Source organism: Microtus pennsylvanicus, chromosome 5 (genome assembly GCF_037038515.1).
Source record: "Microtus pennsylvanicus isolate mMicPen1 chromosome 5, mMicPen1.hap1, whole genome shotgun sequence".
NCBI lineage: Eukaryota > Metazoa > Chordata > Mammalia > Rodentia > Cricetidae > Microtus > Microtus pennsylvanicus.
Genome location: NC_134583.1, coordinates 64,201,248 through 64,225,798, shown reverse-complemented (window position 1 = coordinate 64,225,798; position 24,551 = coordinate 64,201,248). Strand labels below are relative to the sequence as shown.

General features: G+C 40.3%; 1 protein-coding gene across 3 annotated transcripts in view; it reads right to left on the bottom strand.

The window, feature by feature from the left end:
- Positions 1–6,699: 6,699 nt before the first annotated feature.
- Positions 6,700–24,551, bottom strand: part of Rbbp6 (RB binding protein 6, ubiquitin ligase) — a 32,309-nt gene continuing 14,457 nt past the window's right edge. Inside the window, exons 5-19 of one of the 3 annotated variants that reach the window (XM_075972113.1) lie at positions 23,385–23,473; positions 23,172–23,268; positions 22,684–22,823; positions 20,988–21,101; positions 19,987–20,159; positions 18,877–18,980; positions 18,430–18,767; positions 16,668–16,764; positions 16,464–16,542; positions 16,322–16,376; positions 13,815–13,883; positions 11,734–12,096; positions 11,313–11,414; positions 8,720–10,474; positions 6,700–8,412 (exon numbers count right to left, since the gene is read on the bottom strand). In XM_075972113.1, coding sequence (XP_075828228.1) covers positions 6,852–8,412; positions 8,720–10,474; positions 11,313–11,414; positions 11,734–12,096; positions 13,815–13,883; positions 16,322–16,376; positions 16,464–16,542; positions 16,668–16,764; positions 18,430–18,767; positions 18,877–18,980; positions 19,987–20,159; positions 20,988–21,101; positions 22,684–22,823; positions 23,172–23,268; positions 23,385–23,473 — 5,136 coding nt within the window. In that variant the 3' untranslated portion in view covers positions 6,700–6,851. The remainder of the gene's footprint in view (positions 8,413–8,719; positions 10,475–11,312; positions 11,415–11,733; positions 12,097–13,814; positions 13,884–16,321; positions 16,377–16,463; positions 16,543–16,667; positions 16,765–18,429; positions 18,768–18,876; positions 18,981–19,986; positions 20,160–20,987; positions 21,102–22,683; positions 22,824–23,171; positions 23,269–23,384; positions 23,474–24,551) is intronic. The other 2 variants (XM_075972111.1, XM_075972112.1) reach the window with 2 other exon arrangements.

The window sequence follows — 24,551 nt, the reverse complement described above, 5'->3', positions numbered from 1 at the left end:
ATCTTGGGTAGACAACGACGATTTGATGAGGCTCGGGTGAGTTCCAGGAGCTGGCGGGCTGCTGGCTTTGTGGAAGGCTTGAGGGGCGGCCTGTGTTTGCTCAATAGGAAGAAAAAGGCAACAGCAGGAATAACCCAGCTGGGGAGAGAAGAGCAAGAGAGATGGGACCCGTGGTTCATTTGAATGTACCGAGAGGAAACCATATTTCTGGGAACTATTGCAAACCATTTTCTAAAACGAGAGATTTCATTAATTCCAGAAAAAATAAAATTCCATGAGGAACCTCACTAGAGTGAATGAATCAATCTTGAGGTGTTTTAGGGTCTTTATTAGTGTAGTGTTTATAATGTGTGTGGGGACGGGCGGGCTGCACGAATGCCAAGTCACCTATGGGAAGGTCAGATGACAGTTCTGTGGAGTCTATCCTCTGCCTTTATGTGGATTCCAGGGTTTGAATTCAGGCCATCCCCCTTTTGAGGCCAGCTCCATGATGCTGAGCCGTCTCGCTGGCTCGCAACTTTGGGTATTTTTTTTTGTTTTTTGTTTTTTTTTGGTTTTTCGAGACAGGGTTTCTCTGTGGTTTTGGAGCCTGTCCTGGAACTAGGTCTTGTAGACCAGGCTGGTCTCGAACTCACAGAGATCTGCCTGCCTCTGCCTCCCAAGTGCTGGGATTAAAGGCGTGCGCCACCACCGCCCGGCCAACTTTGGGTATTTTACACACAAACATTGTACAAACCCATTCTGATTTAAGCCAGTGGTAAAATTCTACTTGAGTGGGATCAGGGAGAGGTGCACCAAGGTGTTGTTTTGGGCCTTGGCAAATCAGAATTATGAGGACAATGCAACTTTTTTTTTTTTTTTTTTGTTTTTCAAGTCAGCATTTCTCCATGTAACCAGGCTGGCCTCAAACTCAGAGAGCTCTTCCTGTCTCTGCCTCCCAAGGGCTGGGATTAAAGGCCTGCGCCACCACAGCCCACGGATAAAGCAGCTCTCATTGGCATTTTCGTTTTGCTGTCAGTGACGTTTAACATTTACAGATCAAATGGCTGTTTGTGCTCCCGCAGAACTTAGATTGTCATTTTCACGAGCTGTAGCCAGAGGAAATGGTGCTGTCTGAAAGCACAGTCGGTAGCCGCTCGATTCTGCCCTCTAATGGCCGTGGATGTGCCTCTCAGCTGAGTTAACCACTTACTTCAGTGGCAAAGGTGAAGAGCTTCGGTGACCAGGATGGAGGTGCACACACGACAAGGTCATTATGTGTTCTGGGAAGGGAGACTTGCTAGAACATTTGTGAAAATTGGGATGCTCCTATAGTGTGAAAACCAGGAGAAGAAAAAAATAGCAAAATAAAAATTTAAAAAAGGGAGCAAACCAACGGAAACTAGATCTTGCACTACAAGCATCAAAACTATTATTAGGGATGAACTGGGGATACAGCTTGCTTGCCTAGCATGTACAAAGTCCTAGGTTCCATCCCTAGACTGCAGGGTCTGTAAACCTAAACCTGGCACTTGACAGATGGAGGTAGGAAGATCAGGGGCCTGTGGTTATCCTGGACTACATAATGTTTTTGAGGTCAGCCTGGGATAGGTGAGACAGAAAAATGCAGGGGGAAATGAAATTCCTTATTATTTTTTTTAAAGAAGTATCACATTGAGATGGTATCAATTGAGAAGAGCCTCGGTATCCAGTTGACTAGCAGGTTTGAAAACATACCTAAACTAGTAAAACAAGATGATCCTGGAAATGGGCATGTTGACCTACACCAAGTGCCATGTGATAAAAATTTGGAGAAAAAAATACTTGAAATTTGAAGATGTGAAAACTTTTTCAAAGTGCCTTGGAGGAAAAGCTTTCCCTTTTTACACTTGCTTATGTTGATGCACAACACGGCCGGCAGAGCTTTGCTGTTGATAATTCTGCATTTAGCCCAGTTTCTAGCTCTCTATCGGTTCTGAACACTTGTCTGTCAAGTCTGTGCCAGTGCCACAGTGCTGTGAGGGCTGTACAGCCTGTCTCTCAATGGCCATAGGATGGAACTCGTGACCCAGCTTCCTTCCCAGCTAAAGTCTCCCCTGGAGCCGCAAGCCCGTAGCCCGTGCCTCCTGCGTTCCTTGTAAAATGTTCATCATATTAAATGTGATTTTATATTTCTTTTCTTTTTTCATTTTCACATTTGCTATATAGTATCCATGGTTTTTGCCTGTGTATGAGCTCATGTGTGGGGGGGGTTATGTTTGCAACACACGTGTAAGGTGCTGTCAGTCAGGGAGGTGATGTCAGGGATTCTTTGACAGGGTTTCTCAGTCAAAGATAGACTGAGCTTGAAGATATGACTAGTCTTGCTAGCCAGTTTGCTCTGGGAATCTGCCTTCTTAGCCTGGAATGACAGGCTAGCCACCCATCCACCTGGCGTTTACATGGGTTTGTTTACAAGTGTGTGGCAAACACCCTAACCACTGAGCAGTCTCTCCTGCTCTTAAAAGTGATTTTATGTTTTGTTTTTGTTTTTTCGAGACAGAGTTTCTTTGTGGCTTTGGAGCCTGTCCTGGAACTAGCTCTGTAGACCAGGCTGGTCTCGAACTCACAGAGATCCGCCTGCCTCTGCCTCCAGAGTGCTGGGATTAAAGGCGTGCGCCACCATCACCCGGCCTTAAAGGTGATTTTAAAGAGACTGTGCCAGTCAGGCGTGTTGATATACAACTTCCGTGCCAGGTTTCACAAAGCTGAGGCAAGAAGTCTGCTTTGAGTGGGTTCAAGGCCAGTTGAGGCTTCTTAGTAAGACCCTGCTTCAATAAGCCAGAAAAGAACATCCCTCAATTGCTCCAGGCCTTACTCTGTTGCTTCAGGCTACGGGTGCACAACACACAGTGCTTCCCAAGGGTCAAGTGCTTCACGAGGAGCTGCCTGTAGGAGGTGTCCCTTCCCTCCCTCTCCCCATCCCAGCCTCCTTCCTGGTTCTCCACCACATTACCCCTTTCCTGATAACTTTTCTTGTATTTGTTTGTATGAAATGAAAAACAACCCACTAGTTTTAATGTTATTAAACCTTGGATAACACATTTAGACAATAAATTTTTACTAAGATGTCAATGTTTCTAGAAAAGAGAATTTTATTCTGAATCCTAACTATATGCCTCATGTTAGAATTTAAAAAAAATCCCGAAGACTTAGAATAAAGTCTTAAATTGAAAACGACTCATCCAAGCCATGGTAACGTCGAGAAAATTACTAAAGCAAAAATCACATTTCAAGGGAAAAGCTAAAAATCAAACTAACTACGAAAGGAAAAAGCAAGATTTTCAAAGGAAAAGTAAGACTCATCTTGTTTCTAATAAGATCATTGTTTACCTTCCATTAAGGATTTTTTTAAATTAAAAACAACAACAACAAAAACGCAGGGTCTCTCTCTTGTAGCCCTGGCTGGCCTTGAACTAGTGACACTCCTCCTGCCCTGCTGTAGCATTCTGTGACGATCTGGGATGACAAGCACATGGCACTTGTGTAGCTCCATTAAGTTTTTTTTAAAAGGTAAAGTGTGGAAGGAAATTAAGAGCCGGTGGTGGCGCACGCCTTTAATCCCAGCCCTCCAGAGACAGAGGTAGGTGGATCTCTGTGAGTTCAAGGCCAGTTCAAGAGCTAGTACCAGGCCAGGCTCCAAAGCTACAGAGAAACCATGTCTTGAAAAACTAAAAAAACAAAACATGAAGGACTATACACATAGAATATTTTCCAGTCATAAGAAGTCTGGCATTTGTAGTTTGTGGGTATCCTTAAACATCCTTTACATATTTTATTACATCTTATCTGTGTGCACACGTGTGAACATGCATAAGCAAACATGCATGACGAGCAAAGCGTGCACAGGTCAGAGAACTACTTACTTGAGTTGGTTCTCTTCTCCCATGTGGGTTCTGCCCCAGCCCCATCCACATGTGGCTATGAGGGCTGATCTGATCTGCCAGCTCACATCTGCAGTTCCAACACTTGGGAGGCTGATGGAGGGCTACACAGTGAATAAACAGGCCATCCTGGGACAGAGTACAGACCTTGTCTCAAACCTAGAAAAAGCTGATTTTGCCGATAGAGGTGTACTGCAATGATGTTCCGCAGAGGCTGAGGAGGCTATAGCAATGATGGTGGCTACCAAGTTATACTTTGGCAGGAGCAAGAAATTCTGGTGTGGGCTGGAGAGATGGCTCAGAGGTTAAGAGCACTGGCTGTTCTTTCCAGAGGTCCTGAATTCAATTCCCAGCAACCTCACAGTCACTCACAACCACCTGTCTTGTCTGTCATGCAGGTGTACATGTGGGCAGAACACTATGTACATAATAAATAAATCTTTAAAAAAAAGCTCTGGTGTGCTGTCGTACATTGCAGTGACTACAAGGAACAACATTGTCCCATGTTTCATGAAGTTAGGATTTTGAGTTCACACACACACACACACACACACACACACACCACCACCACCACCACCAACAACAACAACAACAACGACTGAGAAACTGGGACCAGGTGTAGGGGTGTAGGCACGTGCTTTTAATCCCAGTACTCAAAAGTCAGAGGCAGGAGGATTAGTATAAATTCAAGGGCAGTATGGTGGCTGGAGCTATACATAAGATCACTGGCAGAACATTTGCTTACCTATGGGTATAAGACCCCTAGGTTTAATCCTTAGTATAAAACAAACAAACCAAAACCAAACACCAACAAGACAAACCCACAAAACAGGAGTTCAAGGACAGTCTGGGTTACATAATACTAGAAAACACAAACAAACCCAAAGGGCAGGACAGACAGTAAGTTCTCTTGAATTTGGTTCTCAGCACCAACTTGGGGCCGACCACAAAACCACCTATTAAGTCCAGCTCCAGGGGATCTGGCACCCTCTTCTGGCCACTATGGGTACTGCACTCACATGCAGAAACCCACAGAGACACTAATACAGTATTTTTTAAAAAGAAAAAAGGCAAGTTTATATGGCCTTTTGGGGGACCAGCAAAACAAGAGGGAAGTCTTCCTGTTGACTGATCCCTCCTCACAGCAAAGTGCAAATTAAGACCACTCAGGTACTAGCATTAATGGCAGAGGTTGAAAAAAAAAAATCACATGTACTGTGAAGGGCTAGAGGTATTTTTAATGGTTAAATAACAAGCACCTTGCAGTGCCTAGCAAAATAATTAAAAAACAAAGCCTTTTTGTTGGTTGATATTTCAAATTGTTCCTCCCATCTCTACACCTCTACATTCACCCACAAAATAAAAATCTCATTGATGTGGAGGTCAAAGGCCAAGCCTAAGTCTGTTGTTGGCTGCAGTTTGGCGAGCTGCCGGACAGTCTCCTTTCCCTGCCATCTCACGGGAGGAGCTCTGCAAATAGACCACATCTGCTATCTGGCTTTATTTGGGTTCTAGGGATTCAAACTCACGTCCTTAGGTTTATGGAAACATTTAACCCACATCTCCAGCCTTTGAGGGTTTCTTTCAAGGCTCCCCAGCGGTTTGGGGTTCCGTGGTGATGGTTGTGTGGTTCTGTGGATGCTGGCATATAAAAAGGCCACAATAATGGAAAGGACTGGGATTAAAGGCGTGCACCACCACCGCCCGGCCCTTGTGTTCTATTTTTAAACCAGTCTCAGGAGCTGGAAAGATGAAACAGAGGTGAAAAGTGTTTGCTGCTCTTGCACAGGACTTGGATTTAGTTCCCAGGATTAAACATCAGGCAGTTAGAGGGCTCCAATGCCCTTTCCTGCCTCCATGGGACACACACGGATATCACTGAGAATTTGAAATGGAAAATGTTACCCTAAACATCACATTCAGGTGTCTTGACTCAAAGCTGAGAACCAGCAAGTATATGGAGTACAATATTCATGGGATAGTCCAAGCTAATGTATCAAGGCATACAAGCTGGAAGCACCCTGCTGTTAGTTAACCTGCACAACACAACAGACTAGCAGTTTCTTGACCATGGGTTGTGAAAAGCCTTACTCATGCCATGTCTTCTAAAACCATGCTCAACCTGTCCCCAAATCCTTTTGGTGCCATCACTAGGTTCCTGAAGCAGTGAAGGAGAGACTCTTGCCTGTCTGCTACCACTTACTTTTTTGTCAGTGGAACAGAGGACAGAGAAAAACACTTGGCTTTAAATGATTTGTTTCACAAAGTATTTAGTTTTAACCTAGCAGAATTCCAACAAAAACAAATGGCTAGAAAAGAGGCCCAATTCCTCATCTCTTAAGATTTAAGCACCCCACCACTCCCTTTTGAAAGTTAACTTCTAATTACTAGAAACGATTATCTTCTACCAGTCCTCTCTGAAGTAAATTTTCAATGTTTAGAATTGTCTATTCAGTTTGACTCACAGGCTGGAAGGATGCTGGAAAGAGAAGAAATGAGACACTACTGTCTTTAATTAATGGACATCTTCAACATGTGAAAAGTTTACTGAAAACTTTTATTGTAATCAAAAAGTGACATAACGGGGCTGTAATGAGTTCAGCAAATCATTCTGCTGATATTTTTGAACTGATACCAGCATTTGCCAGGCAATTAAAAAAATTCAAATGTGAAAATTTCACAGTACAGTAAACTCCACCCCAACTAATTAATGGTGGTTAAAAATAATAGGCCCTAGCAAAACCTCTCATGTTCCATGGTCACAACTCACAATTCTGTACAAAAGTTCGTTATAAAGCTCTGATGTAAAAATGAAATAATCAAGCAGCAAATACTTTAAGTGCAGCACAGGGTCTTCCATTCATTATTTACAAGGTTGGAATTTCTTTACATTATAACAGAGTTTAATACAGATGACTTAGTAATTAAGTCAATTAAAACATCCGTCTTTCACACAGTGACAGATTTCGCTTTTTGGTCATCTTTCTCCTTGTCCTTGCTCTTCTTTGCCTTCTTCTTCTTGTGTTTGTGTTTCTGGCTCTTCTCGGCGTCCCCATCCGCACCTGCATGCTTCTTATGCTTCTTGTGCTTTTTATGCTTCTTGTGCTTCTTCTTTTCTTTTTTCTTCTTCTTCTTCTTGCTGTCTTGGCTTCCTGCTGAGCTGGCACTGCTGCTATGGCTTCGGGTCTGGCTACCGGAAGGGCTGTGACTTCTACTTGGACTAACACTGGGGCTACTCTGACTCTGGCTCCTGTCTGCACTTGGCTGGCCGGCCACTGCTATAGTCAAGCTCTCCTTTGCTTTCTCTGCTGCTTTCTCTTTCAAGTCCTTGGAGACACTGGAGACAGCCTCCTCTTCCTTCACAGACACATTACTCTCACTGTCACTCTCATTATAGTCTGGTTCAAAAGCAGCCTCATCGGTCTCTCTAGTTAGGTCAGAGGAAAGTCGAGAGGAATGACTGAGCTGAGGTTTTGGCTTGATGGTGTTCTTATCAACCTGTCCGGCAACCAGCTCTTTCTCAGCTGGAGTGGGGTCTGGCGGGTTCGGTATATATGGCAACTTGCTGCAGCTGGACTCTTTCCCGTTTCGAGCCTCAGCAGCATGCTTCTCCCGTTCCTTGCCAGAGGTTTTATCTACAGACTTTGTCTCTTCACATGAGCGTTTGGTATCGTAGGGGGTTTTATGATCATGAGGCTTTTTGTCTCTTGGGGGACTAGAACTGCTTTTTTTGGACTCTGTCCCCTTTTTAGGCAAATCTCTCTCCTCCCTTGGCTTACTTTTCTGTCCAGATGAAGAATCTTTACTCCGAGGAGGAGAGTCCTTCCTTCTTGCTAGCTCATTTCTCTCATCTCTTCGCTTGGAACTGGAATATTCTCTGTTGTCATAGTCTACTTTCTTATCTCTACCAGGAGTGAAGTCTTTATTTGAGGAACCACGAATGGATTCATGCTTATCTGAAGTCCTGGTCTCTTTAGAAGATTGAGACAGATTCTTACAATTTCCCTGTTCACTCAGACGGTCCACAGTGCTCTCCTTCTCTGGCTGGGTGCTGCTCTTCCTCTTGTCAGGGATTTCCTTCTCTAATACCGCCGAGTGGTCCCGGTCTTTGGTTCTCCCCTTTTCACTGGACGCAGAGCCTTTTGAGCTTTTGACCTCGTGTTGTGTCGTTTCATGGCTCACCTCCTTGGTGAGCTTCTGAATTTTCTCTGACTGCTCACTTTCTTTCTCAGTGTACTTGGTTGCAGCTGAGGGCCTAGTAGTAACATTTTTTATAATACTAGATGGTTTCCCTACACTCTGTATAGGTTGTGTGGATTTAACATCTTCTTCTTCAGATTCAAAGTCATCTTTATCCCATTTGGACTGAGGAACCTGGATCATAATTATAACATCTTCAGCAGGAGCTGTGTTATCATTATTATATTCCTCCATAGTTTTAATGACTGTTCTCTTTGTATCTGTCTTTTCTTCAGATTTCCGCACAGGACTGCCTCCAGTTGAGCTTGTACTAAAATGAATGAATATACTTTTAATTAATGAAAAATTTACTAATGATAAAGCATCAATAGTAAGTTTTAAAAAGCTAGCTTAAAATACGATGTCTTTTTAGCTTTAGAAAATTAAATTATGCTCTAAGAAACACACATATGATCAAACTATAAAAACTAATTCACCTCTTCCCCACACTTTCTTATAACTTAGCCTGGAACGAGACTAGTCTGGATTTTCCATGATCCAGACACTCAAGAGCCTGAGCAAATACAAGATTAAAGGACATCATTTCCCAAAAAACACCTACCCCTTAGCCCTCATACCTGGTATAATCCACAAGCGTGGAGCTGGAGCCTTCAGTCCCAGCTACTTTTCGTTTGGCCTTTCCCTTGACTTTTTCCTGTTTAATCTTGCTAGATGTTGACTCCATTTTTTCAGAGGGTTCTTTTGTAGTAGATGTATTTTCTGCACTTCCAATTTTTTTCCCAGTTTCTCTATTAAGTTTGATTTTTTTGGCTGGGGCAGTTGATGATGTGATCTTGTCCTTTTCTGGGGTCCTTTCTAGCTTTTCAACATCACCTTCCATTTTGCGCTTTGGTGATGGTTTCACTATTTCAGCTCCTTCTACTTTAGAGATTTTCATTGACGATGACTCAAAATCTTTATCTACATTCTTTTCTTCAGTTTTTCTCTTTCTTTTTTCTCCCTTGCTATCAAGCAGCTTATTTTTCTCAGGCTTCTTGGCTTTTTCATCCTTACTGGCTGGCTTTTCTGACTTGATGTCTTTGGAACTGTCCCTTTTCACCTTCTCCTCCTTGACTGGCTTTGTCTCCTGATGTTCTTTTGCAGACTTAGAGTGGGCTTTTCTGGGCGTTCCAGTGACCTTGTCATCCTTCTGAGACAATGATGAAGGTTTTACAGAGTCAGTCTTTGCAGCCTCCTCTTTGGCTTTTTTAAGTGGAGGTTCAGACCGTGGAGATTTTTCACGCTCCCCATCTATTTTTTCTTGGGATCCTTTAGAAGGTTTTAAAACACTTTCCTTCTTGGCTGTAGCAGATCCGTCACTTTTCCGTTTGGTTTTGTCACTTTTAACTTTTGGCTTATCTTTTTCTCTTTTGTCTTTTTCAGACACTGATTTGAAAGTGATTGATTCTGCCTCCATTGGTTCATCCCTAACAGGTGTAGCATCATCTCTACTTGGGAGAACAAACAGTGTATCTGTCTTAGTGTCATCAACGCCTGATGACTCTCTGGATTTCCTGGATGTTTCTAACAGTTCGGGGTTCAGAAAGCTCTCACTCTCCTCCCCCTTTCTTCGTTTTCTGTGTTTCTTATGCTTGTTTCCTTTATTGTCTCCTGGAATGGTCTCACTATCCTTCTCTTTTGATTTTGTGTTATCTTTCTGATTGTGACTATCTCTTGTTGAAAGCTTTTCTGGATAGTTGCCAGCTAGATTCCTATTTCTATGACTTTGTCCAGCAGCATAGTCTTCTCTGCGCCCTCTTGTGAAGGGAGAATTTCTGATATTAAGAGGTAAAAGTCTCTCTGGGGAGAAGTCCTCTCTGTTAGCTGAGGGTCTAGGCTGTGCCCCCACAGCATACCCTTTGTAGTACTTTTCATACCACTCTCGGTATTTCCTCTCCCATTCCCGGTAGCGTTCTTTCTCAAATGGGTCTCTAAAGTCGACACTCCGTCCATAATAGGCTTTGATGTCGTAAGGGGGTGGAACTTCTCTGTATCTATTAAAATACTCACGCTCGGTTTCGCCTTGAGGTACATTGCGTTTAGTGGGAGACTGTCCCCTAAATGCTTGAGGAGATCTTGACCGTGAATGATAACGTCTATATGGAGGTGACCTTGACCTAGATCGGTGATATCCATGAGATCTGGACCGTGAACGGTAATTACGGCTCTTGCCTCTGCCTCTCCTGGGGTATGGAGGTGATCGTGAATAGGAACGAGAGTGCGAGCGGCTGAAGGATCGAGAGTAAGAGCGGGACCGTGTGGAGCCAGATCTTGACTTTGAGTAAGTGTATGAACTTCTTGAATATGATGAACCACTATAGGGAGATTTAGACCTAAAAACAAAAACACAGTTGATGGTTGAGAAATACATACATACATACATACATACATACATAGTAAAAACAGACAAAATTCTAGCATTCTTGTCTCACGGTTTTATCTTTCTTTGCAAATTCATCTCACATGATTAAAGAGGTACACTGACCTCTATTGGAATGGAATAAAGTACATAAATCACTTGTTACAAAACAAAAGTCCTGACAACCAGAGTGAAGTGCATCAATGTACCGTGAGTTTTATGAACTTATTAACACTAAACACATGCCAATTAAATTTCAATTTCCTGTCTGATTATTTAAGCTAAGAGTCTTTTCATCTTCCACTAGCCAACAGTCTAGCTTTAACAGTCTAGCTTTAAAAGGAACCACATTTTAAATGTAAGTCTAAAAAACAAACTTCCAGGGAACTTCTGCAATTCAGTTTTTTCTACCAATGCAAGATCAAGTTCTCTACCACAGCTTTTGAGTCACACAGGTTAATGTTCCAGCAAGAAGCTACAGCCTTATGGCAAAGGTCCTCAGAATGCTCTCTGGCTAGTTCCCTATGTCCTTCCTTCCATAAACATTTCCCATTGATTTCATATTATAAATAAATAACTTCAAGGGACAATGACAATTCAGTCCCCATAAATGCTAGTTCAACACAATAGAATTTACACTGAGACATTATTTTAATGGACATATTGGGGAATAAGCTACATTTCCTCCATTCTATAAACTAGACCGAATTAGAAAAATCTCATAAGTGCAGTGTTATTTATATCCACAGGTAATCCCTGGATATTCAAAGTCCCATTTGTAATTCTGTTGTGAAGGCTTGCAAAACACTAACCTGGAAAATGAGCGCCTACGCTCCTTTTGAATCTTTTTGTATTCCATCAATTCCTTAGCAAAATCATTTGTAAACTCATCTAGCTTGGACTTTTTCTTTTCCCTAGTAAAATAAAGTTAAAGAGTGAAAGTTAACAAAAACCATTTAAGAAAACTAACAAGACAAATGTAATTAGATCATGAATGAAATGAATGAAATTGTCATTAGTTTTCTACTTTAAAACTATAATTAACTAGGTATCCCTGACGAAGTTGCTTGTATGGCTTTGGTTTAAATTTTAGGTGAATTTTCTTTACTAACTGGAAACACTAAAATAAATAAATAAATAAATAAAAAGTAAAAAAAAGTTTCCAAAATACCTATTTAATGTTGTATCAGAAAATGAAAAAAGTGTAAGATAATTTCAAGTGAAAATACTTACTCTTCCTTTAATCGTCGTTGCTCTCTATAGAATTCTTCCCTGGACAAAGGTGGTGCTTGTGTTGTAGGGATGGTATTTGAATGAGCAGTCTGAACTCCTGATGACACCCAAGGTGTTGACATATTGGCAGGAGCTGGTGGAAACCCCGGAGGAGGGACACTATATCCTGCAGGTGGGGGCTGGCCAGGAGGAAACTGAGGAGAGAACTGTGGGGGAGGAACACCTGGAGGAAGAGGAAGTGTATGGGGAGGCGGCGGATACAAAGGAGGTGGTGGAACAGGCACAAAGACTGGTGTTGCTGGTAGTGATGGGCCTTGAGTCCTCTGTGATCGTTCGCTGTGGTGTCGCCCGCGGTTTATACTTCTGGAGAAATAAATTCCAAGGTATTGTATCTTTAAATTAAATGTATCCGAGACAAACAAGGCTGTCTTTTTTTCTTCTTAATTATTTTTCCAAAGTAAAAAAATGGAATAGAATCAAGTATTCTAGCCAAATCCAAGTAACATGTATTTATATATATTAATTCTACAGGCCAAGTATGGTGATATAGGTCTATAGTCCCAACTACTCAGGAGGCTAGACAATCACGTGAATCCAGCTCGGGTAACAACTTTCCCAGAACAAAAATCTCTTAACTCTTATTTCAAAATCCCGAGTGTTCTGTGCCACTAAACTGCCTCTCCAGCCCCAAGATTCTAATTTTTAAGGCCACTTAGCAACAAACAGAAAATGTATTTTGAAGGAAATGACAGGTTAACATGGCTGTGACCTAGTTCTCCCCCAAATGTCTTTCTTTAGACCCAAAGTTTACATTAAAAACCACTGTAACTTCCTTTTGGAGGAAGTAGGTGAAGACCAAACAAAAGAGAATCATACTAATACCAATATTTGATTTGTAATCAAAACTGAAAACGCCAATGTTTTCCCTAATAAACAGAAGTAATAGTGCTAAAATTTCTGAATTGTCTCAAAGAATTCAAGTGTGCTTTTGTTAAACTAATGGTTTTTTACCCAATGGCTAAATGGTATATAATGGCAGTAGGGAGGCTTTAGACTTAAGTGTGCTCAAAAACATATATTAATACTTATCACCTCCTTTTAATGCAACCTAGTTAAAAAAAAAATCAGCTTAACTATCATAAGAGTAGATCAGTAAAAATCTTAACAAATTCGGAAGTCTTTGGACCCTGATTCAAATAATAACCACCATAGTAAAAAAAACTTACGGCTTCTTAAATTAATACTGTCAGAGTAAGAAGCCATAACGAATCTCCTGACCTTTTCTTGTAGAAAAGAGGTGAGGAGAGACTGGGAGACAAAGAAGCACAATTCTTTTTCCCATCTGGGAGCTGAGCTAATTTCATAAGCTGTATTCTGCCATGTACTGATACAAACCTGAAGGGCCAAAGAGGTGGCTTAATGAGTAGGTGGAGCGCTTGCACAAGTGCAAGGAGCTGAGCTCAACCACACAGTACCTACCTAAAAAGTCATATGCGGCCATGCATACCTACATTTAATCCTAGTGTTGGGAGGGGCAGAGAGAGAGGACTGCAGGGGCCTGTTGCCTACCAGTCTAGCTCCAGTTTCAGTGAGCTATCTTTTCTCAAAAGGATAAGGCAGGGAACAATAGAGCAGGGTACCTGACATCCTCCATGGGCCTCTGTAAGCATGCATGCTCAAATACATACCAAAGATGGGAGATGTAGAAATCATCATACTAATTCCAATATTATGTTTTCCTATATTCTCTCCTCTGCTTTCCTCCCCAGACAGGTCTTATTATGTCATCCAGGCTGGCTTCCAACTCACAATCTGCCTGACTTAACCTCCCAAATGCTGGGATTACAGGTGTGCACTACACTTAGCAACAAACAGCTTTTGTAAACATATCTTCAAATAAGAATGTATTCTGAACCTGCTGAATAACCATGGGACTATAACCCCAGTTCCTAGATTACTTAAGGACAACTTCTAAAGACTAAAACGAAAGAGAACATGTGTCTCCTTCTTACCACTTCCATGTTTTACTTCTTTACCCAGTGTGCCATGGGGCTATTTCCCAAGAGTCTTACCATGCTTACCTGTAACAACTTCTTTCCCCTCTTCTAATTTGCTGTGGTGGAGAAACCAGGTACCCAAGCTTGTTGGAACTGTATAAAGGTGTAGAAAAAGAAAACAGAATTGAATATTTCTCATTAGGTATAATATACAAGCTATCACATATTTGAGAGTATCTATTTTAACTGTTTTGAAAACGTTTCCTAATCTTGAACTTTTAAAGTTGTTCCAGAGGAGATCTAAGCAAACAATAGCCTGTATTTTCATTAGCACTCTACAAAGTTACTGGTTAGAAAAGGGCCCTTTAATTTGCAAAGCTCTATGGAGGTACTTTACATGCTTGAATAGAATACTTTAAGTGCTACAAATTAAAATGGAGGCTGAGGAGAAACCTACATGCTCATAGTCCTGTACCCAGTAAATGGATACCAACTCAGGTGTGTCTGTCTCTAAATTTCATGTTCTACTGATATATTCTTCTAATCTCTCATCTATTTTCTCTATAAGAAATTTGGTTTATGGACTGGAGAGACGGCTCAAACGTTAAGAGCACTGGTTACTCTTTCTAGAGGTCCTTCCTGAGTTCAACTCCGAGCACCCATATGGTGGCTCACAGCCATTTGTAATGATATCTGGTGTTCTTTTCTGGCATGCGGACAAACATGCAGAAAGAACACTGTATACATCATAAATAAATAAATCTTAAAAAATGGATTCTATTAAAAAAAAAAGAAATTTGGTTTATCCATCAAACAAAAAGATCAAAGATTTTACGATTTAAGTCTCATAGGAAAAACATTTAATTGTATGTGTATGAGTATTTTTCCTACAGACATATCTGCACATCAGGTACATGCCTGATGGCTTTACAAGTTTCAGAAGAGGGCATTGGATCCCCTGGAGCTGAGTTATAGATGGTTGTGGATGCTGGAAACTGAATCCAGGTCCTTTGGAAGACCAAGTACTATTAATCGCTGAGCCACCACTCCAGCCAAAATCTACTAATTTTTAATGCCATAAAGCATTCTATAGACATCAATATTCTTTGTGTGCCAGGGCAGAAAATCACATCCTATAGATTTTAATAACTATTAACAAGTCAAGAAAACAAAACAAAAAACTCTGTGTGGTAGACATTAATATTATGATGTTTGCTTACTAAATTAATTTTTTTTTTTTTGAGACAGGGTTTCTCTGTGGTTTTGGAGCCTGTCCTGGAACTAGCTCTGTAGACCAGGCTGGTCTTGAACTCACAGAGATCCGCCTGCCTCTGCCTCCCGAGTACTGGGATTAAAGGCGTGCGCCACCATCGCCCAGCGCTAAATTGAATTTTTAAAAAGATTTTACTTATTTATTATGTATATAATATTCTTCCTCCATGTATGCCTGCAGGCCAGAAGAGGGCGCCAGGTCCTCTGGAAGAACAGTCAATGCTCTTAAATACTGAGCCATCTCTCCAGCCCTTAAATTGAATTTTGATTATCTAAACAAGACAGGATAGAGTTGAACCTTTTAGAAAAATTAAAATCTAGAAAACTTAAATATAGGATCAACTTACTAATTTGAGGTCAAGATCCCTATGTTCTAAGGAAGAAAAGGACTTAACAGTATGCTTCGATTTTGGAAAAGAATTACAAGGTGATCTTTGAAACGGGTTTTAACTTTGAACACACAATGTGGATTTTTTTTGAGATTTATGACAATTTGAAAAATTTATAGACAAACCAAGGTAGTCTGGAAATACTGAATTAAGAAAAGGGTATTATGAATACATTAAATGCTGTTAAAAGTCTATTTTGTTTTTTTAATCACAAAACATCTAATCTTATCAAATTAAAACTTTATACAGATTGCACACAGCACCATCCAAGAGAAGTCAAAGATGCAATATAATAGATCAAAACTGGATATAATCAATCACTGTGTGCACAGTAACCCTGGGATTCTACTGTAAGCATTTACCTAAAGCATTGGGCAGTGCTAATAATCTTCATGTGCAGCTTACTTGCTAAACTGTGTAGCATACATTTTCACCACATACAGTATATGTCAAGAGTCAATCAACTATGCTACTGGGGGATGGTCAGTCAAGAGACTCTGAGTAAAGCTTTGGGAAGTCAAATGTGATGGGCTTGGGGCAAAGCTCCGGGGCAAAGTACTCCCTAGCCTCCTGAATGCTGGGACTGAAAGCATACGCCACCACCACCATCAGGCTGCAATTTAGTATTTCAATGAGCATAGAAGTCCATTAAAGAAGCTATTACTTTAGGGGATCCAATTCCCAGTATATTTTCAATTGTATGAATGCCAGTATGTCTAGCTCCAAGTTTTTCAAGTATAAAATACATTTATTCATTCAGATAATAATTGGACATATAAATGTGAACTGTGACATAAAAAGTACACTAATCTAGCATATTTAAAGGAGTTTATAGGAACAATTCAGCAACCTCCTGTCTAGTTTGTAGTCTCTACTACATTTTTAGTTCAAAGACAAGTATCTGAAAGTTATTTTGAGTTATATACTTACTGTTCCCAACCTGGTCGACCACCACCTGGGCGTGCAGCATTTATTCTTACTGGACCTTATAAACAAAAAAGAATGAATGTGAGATTCACCGTTCATTATTTCCTAAAGGGAAAAGGGTTCAAATGAAAATAATGTTACTCACCAGTTGTGGGGATCAACTGTCCATGTAATAATGACTGCCCCAACAAAGATGGAGTTCCAAGGACAGGCACTTGGTAACCCTTTAGGAATAACCACAAAAAAACAGGTATAGGTTTTAAGTTTTATAAGTCAAAGCAAAAATCAAATCAAAACAAAACAGCAAAACACCTATTAAAAACTAAATTTTAAAGCCAAGAAAATCTACCTTTTCCTCCATAAGAGCAGTAATTGCAATTGAGGAGGCTCCCTTAGAATGTTCTGATGCGAGGGCAGCAGCTGGTAATAATTTATTATCAGAATCCCTAGAAAACAATGTAACAGAAGAAAACGTCACCAGGGAGGATGATAATGAATAAAATGAAACCCATTACTAATGCTGCCTATCAATGTCCTGCATTAAAATGAGTTAATGACAATCTCTGAGACAGGTCAAAAGATAGGCTCTAAAACTCTGCACATTACACCTGGGCAAGTGAGATGCTTTAGTAGTTTTTGTAGTAAAAAAAAAATGGGGCTGGAGAGATGGCTCAGAGGTTAAGAACACTGACTGCTTTTCCAAAGGTTCTGAGTTCAATTCCCAGCAACCACATAGTGGCTCACAGCCATCTGTAATGAGATCTGGTGCCCTTACCTGGCCAGCAAGCATAGGGACAGACAGAACACTGTATTCCTAATAAATAAATAAATCTTTCAAAAAAAAATTTGCATGCAAGCCTAACTGGTTGATCAGATCCTACAAGATGGCACTAGAGAACCAAGTCCTTACAGCTGTTTTCTTTCTATACACACATGGTTGAGGCAGCTAGACTTAAAAAAAAAAAAAAAAGAACTGCCTGAAGAAATATACAATGATAGAAAATAAGTGCAAACATTTAAGACTTCAAAATAAGAAAGTAAAGAGGGCACTTAATGTCTTTATGGGAGGACAATACTCTAAGAGAATTCTCTGTATTGCCTTATTTCCTTTATTGGCTAAATGAAGACTAAACTAAAACCGTAGTATGCCTTATATATGGAAAGGTTTTACCCTTAAGATTATCTTTCAGGGGCTGGAGAGATGGCTCAGTGGTTAAGAGCATTGCCTGCTCTTCCAAAGGTCCTGAGTTCAGTTCCCAGCAACCACATGGTGGCTCACAACCATCTGTAAAGAGGTCTGGCGCCCTCTTCTGGCCTTGAGGCATACAGACAGAATATTGTGTGCATAATAAATAAATAAATATTAAAAAAAAAGATTATCTTTCAGTATGTATGAATCAGGACCTGGCATCTGTGTTTTAATAAACTTGGTTGACTTTTAAGAGACTGCATGTGTTAGTAGACCACAAAGTCCTAGGTTGCTTTCAGAAGGTGACATATCATCAATTTATTCTTCATTTCTTTTTCTTGCTTTTGGTCTTTCAAGACAGGGTTTGTCTGTGTAGCCTTGGCTGTTCTGGAATTCACTCTGTAGATCAGGCTAGCATCAAACTCTAGATTCACCTGCCTCTGCCTCCCGAATGCTGGGGTTGAAAGCGTGCGCCACCACCATCTAGCTGCAATTTAGTATTTCAATAAGCATAGAAGTCCATTAAAGAAGCTATTACTTTAGGGGATGGAAAGATGGCTCAGTGGCTAATAAAATCAGCTGTTCTTCTGGAGGCCCAGGTTTGATTCCCAGCACCCACATAATATACGCAAAATTATCTGCAACTACATTCTAGGGAATCACACACCCCATTTTACCACTGCAGAAACAGACAAGCAAAACATTCATACGCAAAAGGTGAAATTGAAAAATTAGAAAAATAAAACAAAACCCCTGAACTTTAATCCTAGCAACCAGGAAGCACCCAGAGGCAAATCTTTATGAATTTAGGGGCCAACAGTGGGTCTTACACGATTTCAAAGGTAAGACCCTATTTCAAAAACTATCAAGAAAACCTGCACTACTGACCTCATTTGTCTTCGATAATAAGGTACAGACTTACCGAAAAGGACCATCTGACTTTTCTGAATGAACTGATATAGACACTGTTGCAGTTATATCAGGTACTGGAGCTGGGGCAGAAGATGGATTTCCAGGCACAGAAGGAGTCAAGGAAGACGGATTTGAACTTAATGAGGATATAGAGGGAGTTGGGTGAGCTGAGGAAGACGTCACTGGAATCATCAGAGGATCCTGCTGTCTTGATATTGGAGATCTCATCAGAGGCTGCAGGTTCCGCTGAATGAGTGGTCTTGGTGGTGGTATTGGGGGAGGGGGTGGAGGTAACTGTTTTCGTAGTCTTTTTGTATAGCCAGTTTCATTTTTGAAGTTATTAACAGCCTACAGACACCAAACATAAAAATGCCAAGTATGTAATACCATTCATTTAAATGGGTTCAATCAGTGAAAATGCTAATGATACTTTTGTGTAAAAAGATACAAATGCTACCTGTCGTAAAAACTTGTTGGCAATTAAAGCATCAGGAGAAACATCGTTCTGATGACATGTTGGACACGTATGTTCATCTGATTCCAGGAGTGCTGTCCTAATACCTATGTATGATAAGATGTTAAGCATGAGGTGGCACTGTAGGAACTTGATGTTCACATAACAAATTAAAGACAACCTATACCACTCAGGGCTAAACTATGAGACTCTTGTCTCAAATACAACAAACAAACAAACAAACAAACAAAGAGCAACTTAGTGGAAGCCAGAGAGCGGGGTCTGATCCTATAAACTAGAGTTACAGATGACTATGAACTGCCACATGGGTACCGGAACCTGAAGCCAGGGTCCACTGGAACATTAGGCAGTGCTTTTAACACCCATCTCTCCAGTCCTAAATATGTCTTTTTGAGACAAGGTCTCACTGTGTAATCCAGGCTAGCCTGAACTCAGTTATCCATCTGCCTCTATCACCCAAGTGCTTGAGTTAAAAGCATGTGCCATCATGCCCAGACCGCAAACAAATGTTTAGAGACAGAAAATGTATTATCAAATACCAATCCTTATTTAGCTAGTAATGAAAATATTGTACAAACAAATAAAACTAAGTCTAGAAAAGAGTAATAAACATTTTACATGCTTTTAGAGTCTTTGAAATGGCTTAACAAGAACTGGGCATTAAAAAACAAAACAAAGTAAAACTAAATGGTGCCATAGAGACGGCTTAGTGGTTAAGAGCACTTACTTTTACAGAGGACTAGGGTTGTTTCTAGTACCTACACAGCAGCTCAAGGTTGCCTCTAACTCCAGTTCCAGGGTATTCAATACCCTCTTCTGACCTCCAAGGTCACCAAGCACACACACATACGTGAAAGCAATCTTACATGCATACGTAAAACCCAAGAGTCTTGTTTAAAAAAAGTAATGATAGAAGGTCAGGGAGGATATTAAATTCAGACCCAGCTTAAGATCAAAAAATAAATAAGTAAATGAACAAAGGCCCGATAGACCATTTTTAAAAACAACCAACTATCCACCCAAACAACTACCACCTCACAATGTACCAAGCAAATACATTCTGACATCTCTAAAAGTATCCCAGCCTCTTACATTCATCACAGTAACTGTTTCCACAGCAGGGAATGACAACGGCATCAGTCATAATGTCCTTGCAGATGAGGCACAAGAGCTCATCTGGGATAGGATCATCTTCTTCTGAAGATGATGATGGTTCCTCTGGTAAAAAGGGTGGCTTCTCTTTCTTCCCGATTGCATAGGCCTCTCTGTAAAAGATAGTTCCCACATTTTAGGATTGCCAAAAGGCAGAGTAGTCAAATGCTCTATGCTCAGCATACTATATCATAACAGAACATGTAACTTCAGGACAATACACTGAGTTTAGACAAACATGTCTTTCAATGTACCGAGGCAGTTATACCTATCCTCCACAGACATAAATCAGAACTACAGTAAGTAAACAAAAGTAAAGAAACACTTTAAAAGCAAATAAAGGATCTCAGAATCCTTAACTCTAGGAACTAAAGGCCAGAGGTAAAACAACATGTTAAGATGCCAGAATGTCCTATGTAAGAGTCAGATAGACAGAATTTGAACTTGGCGAATACCCTTAATCACAATTTTTCTTTAACCAGATGTTTCTTTAAAAAAAAAAAAAAACAAAACACAAAAGTGTCTCCCACACTCCAGCATTCTGTCACACCCATGCAGACACTGATGGGAACTTATCTATAACCAAGGTCATCAGAATAGGTAACCAATGACCTGCCTGTAACTACTTTAAAGATTAATCTACTTGTCAATTAAACATGACTTAATGATTAGAATGCGTCAAACAAATATGAGAGAACGTATCATTATACAATTTTTTTGTAGAAATGAATTTTTCAGGAATGGTAAGCGATAAATACATCTAAAAACATACAAAAGTCATTCTCAGATTTGCCTCTACTGTTCCATAAGCCCCCACTTCCCTATGCTCAGACAAAGCTGTAAACCATAGGAATTCTTAAGAGAAAATCTGTTTCATTTAGGAACAGGATGTGCTCATCAACGCTGAAATGAAATAGTCTCAGCTGGATGGAGAAGGGTACCTTAGGTGTGTTATTTGTGTTGCAGCTGCTCCATAGACATCACCACGATTCCACAAATAAGTATCAATTTGCTTATGCCCCATTGTTCCCAATTTGTGAAAGAGGAGTCTCCCACTGCCCAAGAGAAAAGAAAAAAGGGAAAAAACAAAAAACGGGGAGGGGAAGAGAACAGGATAGAAAAAGAAACAGAAGAAGAGTCTGAGTTGCTTATCAGTGGTGTTAGTGGAGAGGGTGAATGTTTTCTTTAAAATATTAGGGCTCCCATCTCTCCCCAGTATGGGCTGTGCATCTGACACAAATGAGCTTTTCTCCCCCAGGACTCAAAAGCAATGAATTATTAGTTAGGGCTCACAGGTGATGTTAACTTTATCGACACAAATTTCTACTCACTAAGAACTTTTACGTAATATAGATGAAGCAGTCTGCTCTTAAATTGACTGCAAACAATCAATTCCAATTTATAATTGTTCCATAGCATTTATGAAATGTCTCTGGATTAGCTACAGCATACGATGAACCAGAAAAACGCAGGATGGTGGCTGATGGAAGCAGAGGGGTGAAGCAGAGCATGTGAGCAGGGCTGGGGTGGAGAGAGCATCAGTTCTCTGCTAACCAACTACATACTAAAGTGCACATCCCTAACTACATCCTTTCAATACTAATCCTACATGCTTCTTCAACATTCGTGCAGGAAGCTGGGGAACTCATCTGCCCCTGAGAAAGTGGACAACTGGCCTCGAAAACTGGTTTTGGTCAAAGAATGTTCTAGATCTCAACTTGGCAATCTTTTGGAAAGCTAGCTTTAAAATACATAATCAGAATCTTACCACAGTTTCTAAATAAAAACTAGAGATTCAGGGCAGAGAACCAGGAATCCTAGCCTAGAGGAACACTTACAACATACTTATGCATGTTTCTACTGTAGGAGATAAATAAGCACCACTGGGTGTTGGTGGTGCCAGCCTTTAATCCCAGCATTTGAGGGGCAGAGGCAGAGGCAGGCGGACTTCTGTGAGTTCGAGGCCAGCTTGGTCTACAAGAGCTAGTTCCAGGACAGGCTTCAAAGCTACAGAAAAACCTTGCCTCGAAAAAAAAAACAATAAATAAAATAAAACAAACAAACAAAAAAACCCAACCACCCCACCCCAACCCACTATGACATTTTACAGGGCTGGCCGGGCAGAACTGAACTAATAGTGGTTTGTAAAATAAGCTCTACTTTAGACCAAAGATAATGAATGTAATGTATCTAAACCTACCCAAAAATCCTCAGTATTTCATTTATGCCTGGCATTTAAATTTGCCTTGTTATATTGCTGCACTTGTATTCTTAAACATATGTTTCTCAAAATGGTTACATGTCTTATTCACTTAGGAAATGGAAATAGCATATATAAGATAATGTGGGAACATGTATGTGAATGAGGAAGAAAGGAATGACAGAAAGAAAGAATTAGAAGACACAAGGGAAGTGGCACTCACTAATGACAAAAATCCCCAAATTCATTTAAATTTGCAAAAATGGAGCAGACTGCAGCCTCTCAGAATTAACACAGAAATGTAACATGTGGAAATGAACAATTCTGGAATGGAAAATTCCCAAGGAACACAAGTAGCCAAGTTACAAGCCCAAGACTGTGAAACCCTACACCCTGGGACTGCCTGGTCCCCAGGTCAGCCTGACCTGCATACTCACGCATCTATAGTTGGGATTGCGTATTTCCCGGTGTTCGTAAGCATTGCACCTTTCATGTTAGGGTCTTTCACTTCCATCATAAAACTTCGAGGAATTCCAGTGCTCTTTTTGATTCTAGGGCCAGACTCAAAGTTCTTATCCTGGTTGGAAGGGAGAGAAAAACAGAACAGCTTTCTTTAGTAATGCCTGCACACCTCCTGCAACACTCATCACTGACTACTGACTACTTGTGATACTTTCCCCCAGGAACTCATTTAACTCCCAGAATCAGCTATGTGAACTATGGACTAATTACCACTTCAGAGAAAACCAGACTTAGAAACAAGCAACATGCTCTATTCAACAAGACAGCCAAGACTTGGGGCCTGGCAACCTACACCCCAAAAGCTGTGCTCATCTGCCATTTTAATGGAGATTTTACCATGGCAAATATGACTAAGAAATAATTTGAAGAAAAACTAGATGTATCAGTTTCTACATGAACTTACCCCGTTTGTTGGGCAATTCTTAATATAATGACCAGGTTTACCACAACGGAAACAGGTATAAGATGGAGGTGGTGGGCCTAGAGGTTTCTTCATGTAACTGAAAAGGAAAAAGAATCAGTATGTAAACAGAAACTTAAGAAAAACAATGTTTCTAATTGTGGGGGCAAACACACCCCAAAATTTGTATTAGCATAAAAATACTTATGAACTTACTTGATTGGGTCGTATTCATGGCCAGATTGCGACATCATTGCTTTAATTTTATCTTCCTCAGAAGCATTGGCTTCAGCCAGATTGGCAGTCTGTTTAACAGGTAATTATTTGACACACACATTAGAAACACATTAAGACCACACAGCAAAGACAACACACTCATCCTACACAGAGAACATCTAAATGAGCTGTGCTTTAATACACATATAATTGGAGAAGCACTGGGAATTCTTACAGTACTCTATGTCTAGGAGAGCTTGGGAGGCTGAGGAAGTCCTTCTGGGAGCACTCAGACCTTAGACCTTGTCTGTACCTTACATTAGGATCTACATGCATGATTGTTCAAGGAACTTAAAGGCCAGGTGATACTAAATTAAAAAAGAGAAACACTGATTTTGTCAAACCTTTAAAAAATTCCAAGTGTCCCAGCACTGAGATTACTGTTTACATTTAGAACTTGGAAGGCAGGGGTCGGGTAAATGATAGCATTACTACACACAAGTCAGAAGGCTGTTTGCCTAGTGGTGTCAGTTTTTAGTTAGTTCAAAGGTATGCTTTTAAAATTTAAACCCCAGATAAATTTTATAAACTTAATAACCTAACAGTCTAGATATAAACAGGGTCTAAGGGAGTGATTTTCTAATAACCTGGACCTTGCACCTCTAATACCACGCACATCGGTCACTCACTGAGTTTCATTTTTACATTCATCCACAAAACAAGCAACCAGTTTTAACACTTTATTGTAATTTTATATACAAAAAATGCTTAACATTAACAGAGCTTGGAACAGTAACATTTACAGAAAACTGATTACAGATGTTTAAGAACTAATTTGTTTGAACCCAAATATTAATATTTTACAAATAGATTTAAAAAAAAATCCCCAGACTTCCAAAACTTCCCAAATCTTCCCAGCAAGTAACAATGGTAGAAACAGACCAGAACTCAAATTTGGTCCTTACAGTACATAAGAATAAACAGTATATACTATTAGCTGCCAAAGATGTGAACTCTATGCTAAACCACTTTGTATTAGAAAATATAAAATAGGATGGTTCATCCACTTTGTTCAGAATCATTAATTTTAGTGTTCTGTTTTCTTAAGACTAGAGCTTAAGTAGCAACTAATTTGTTAACAGGCCATCTTTTAAGGGTACATCTAGG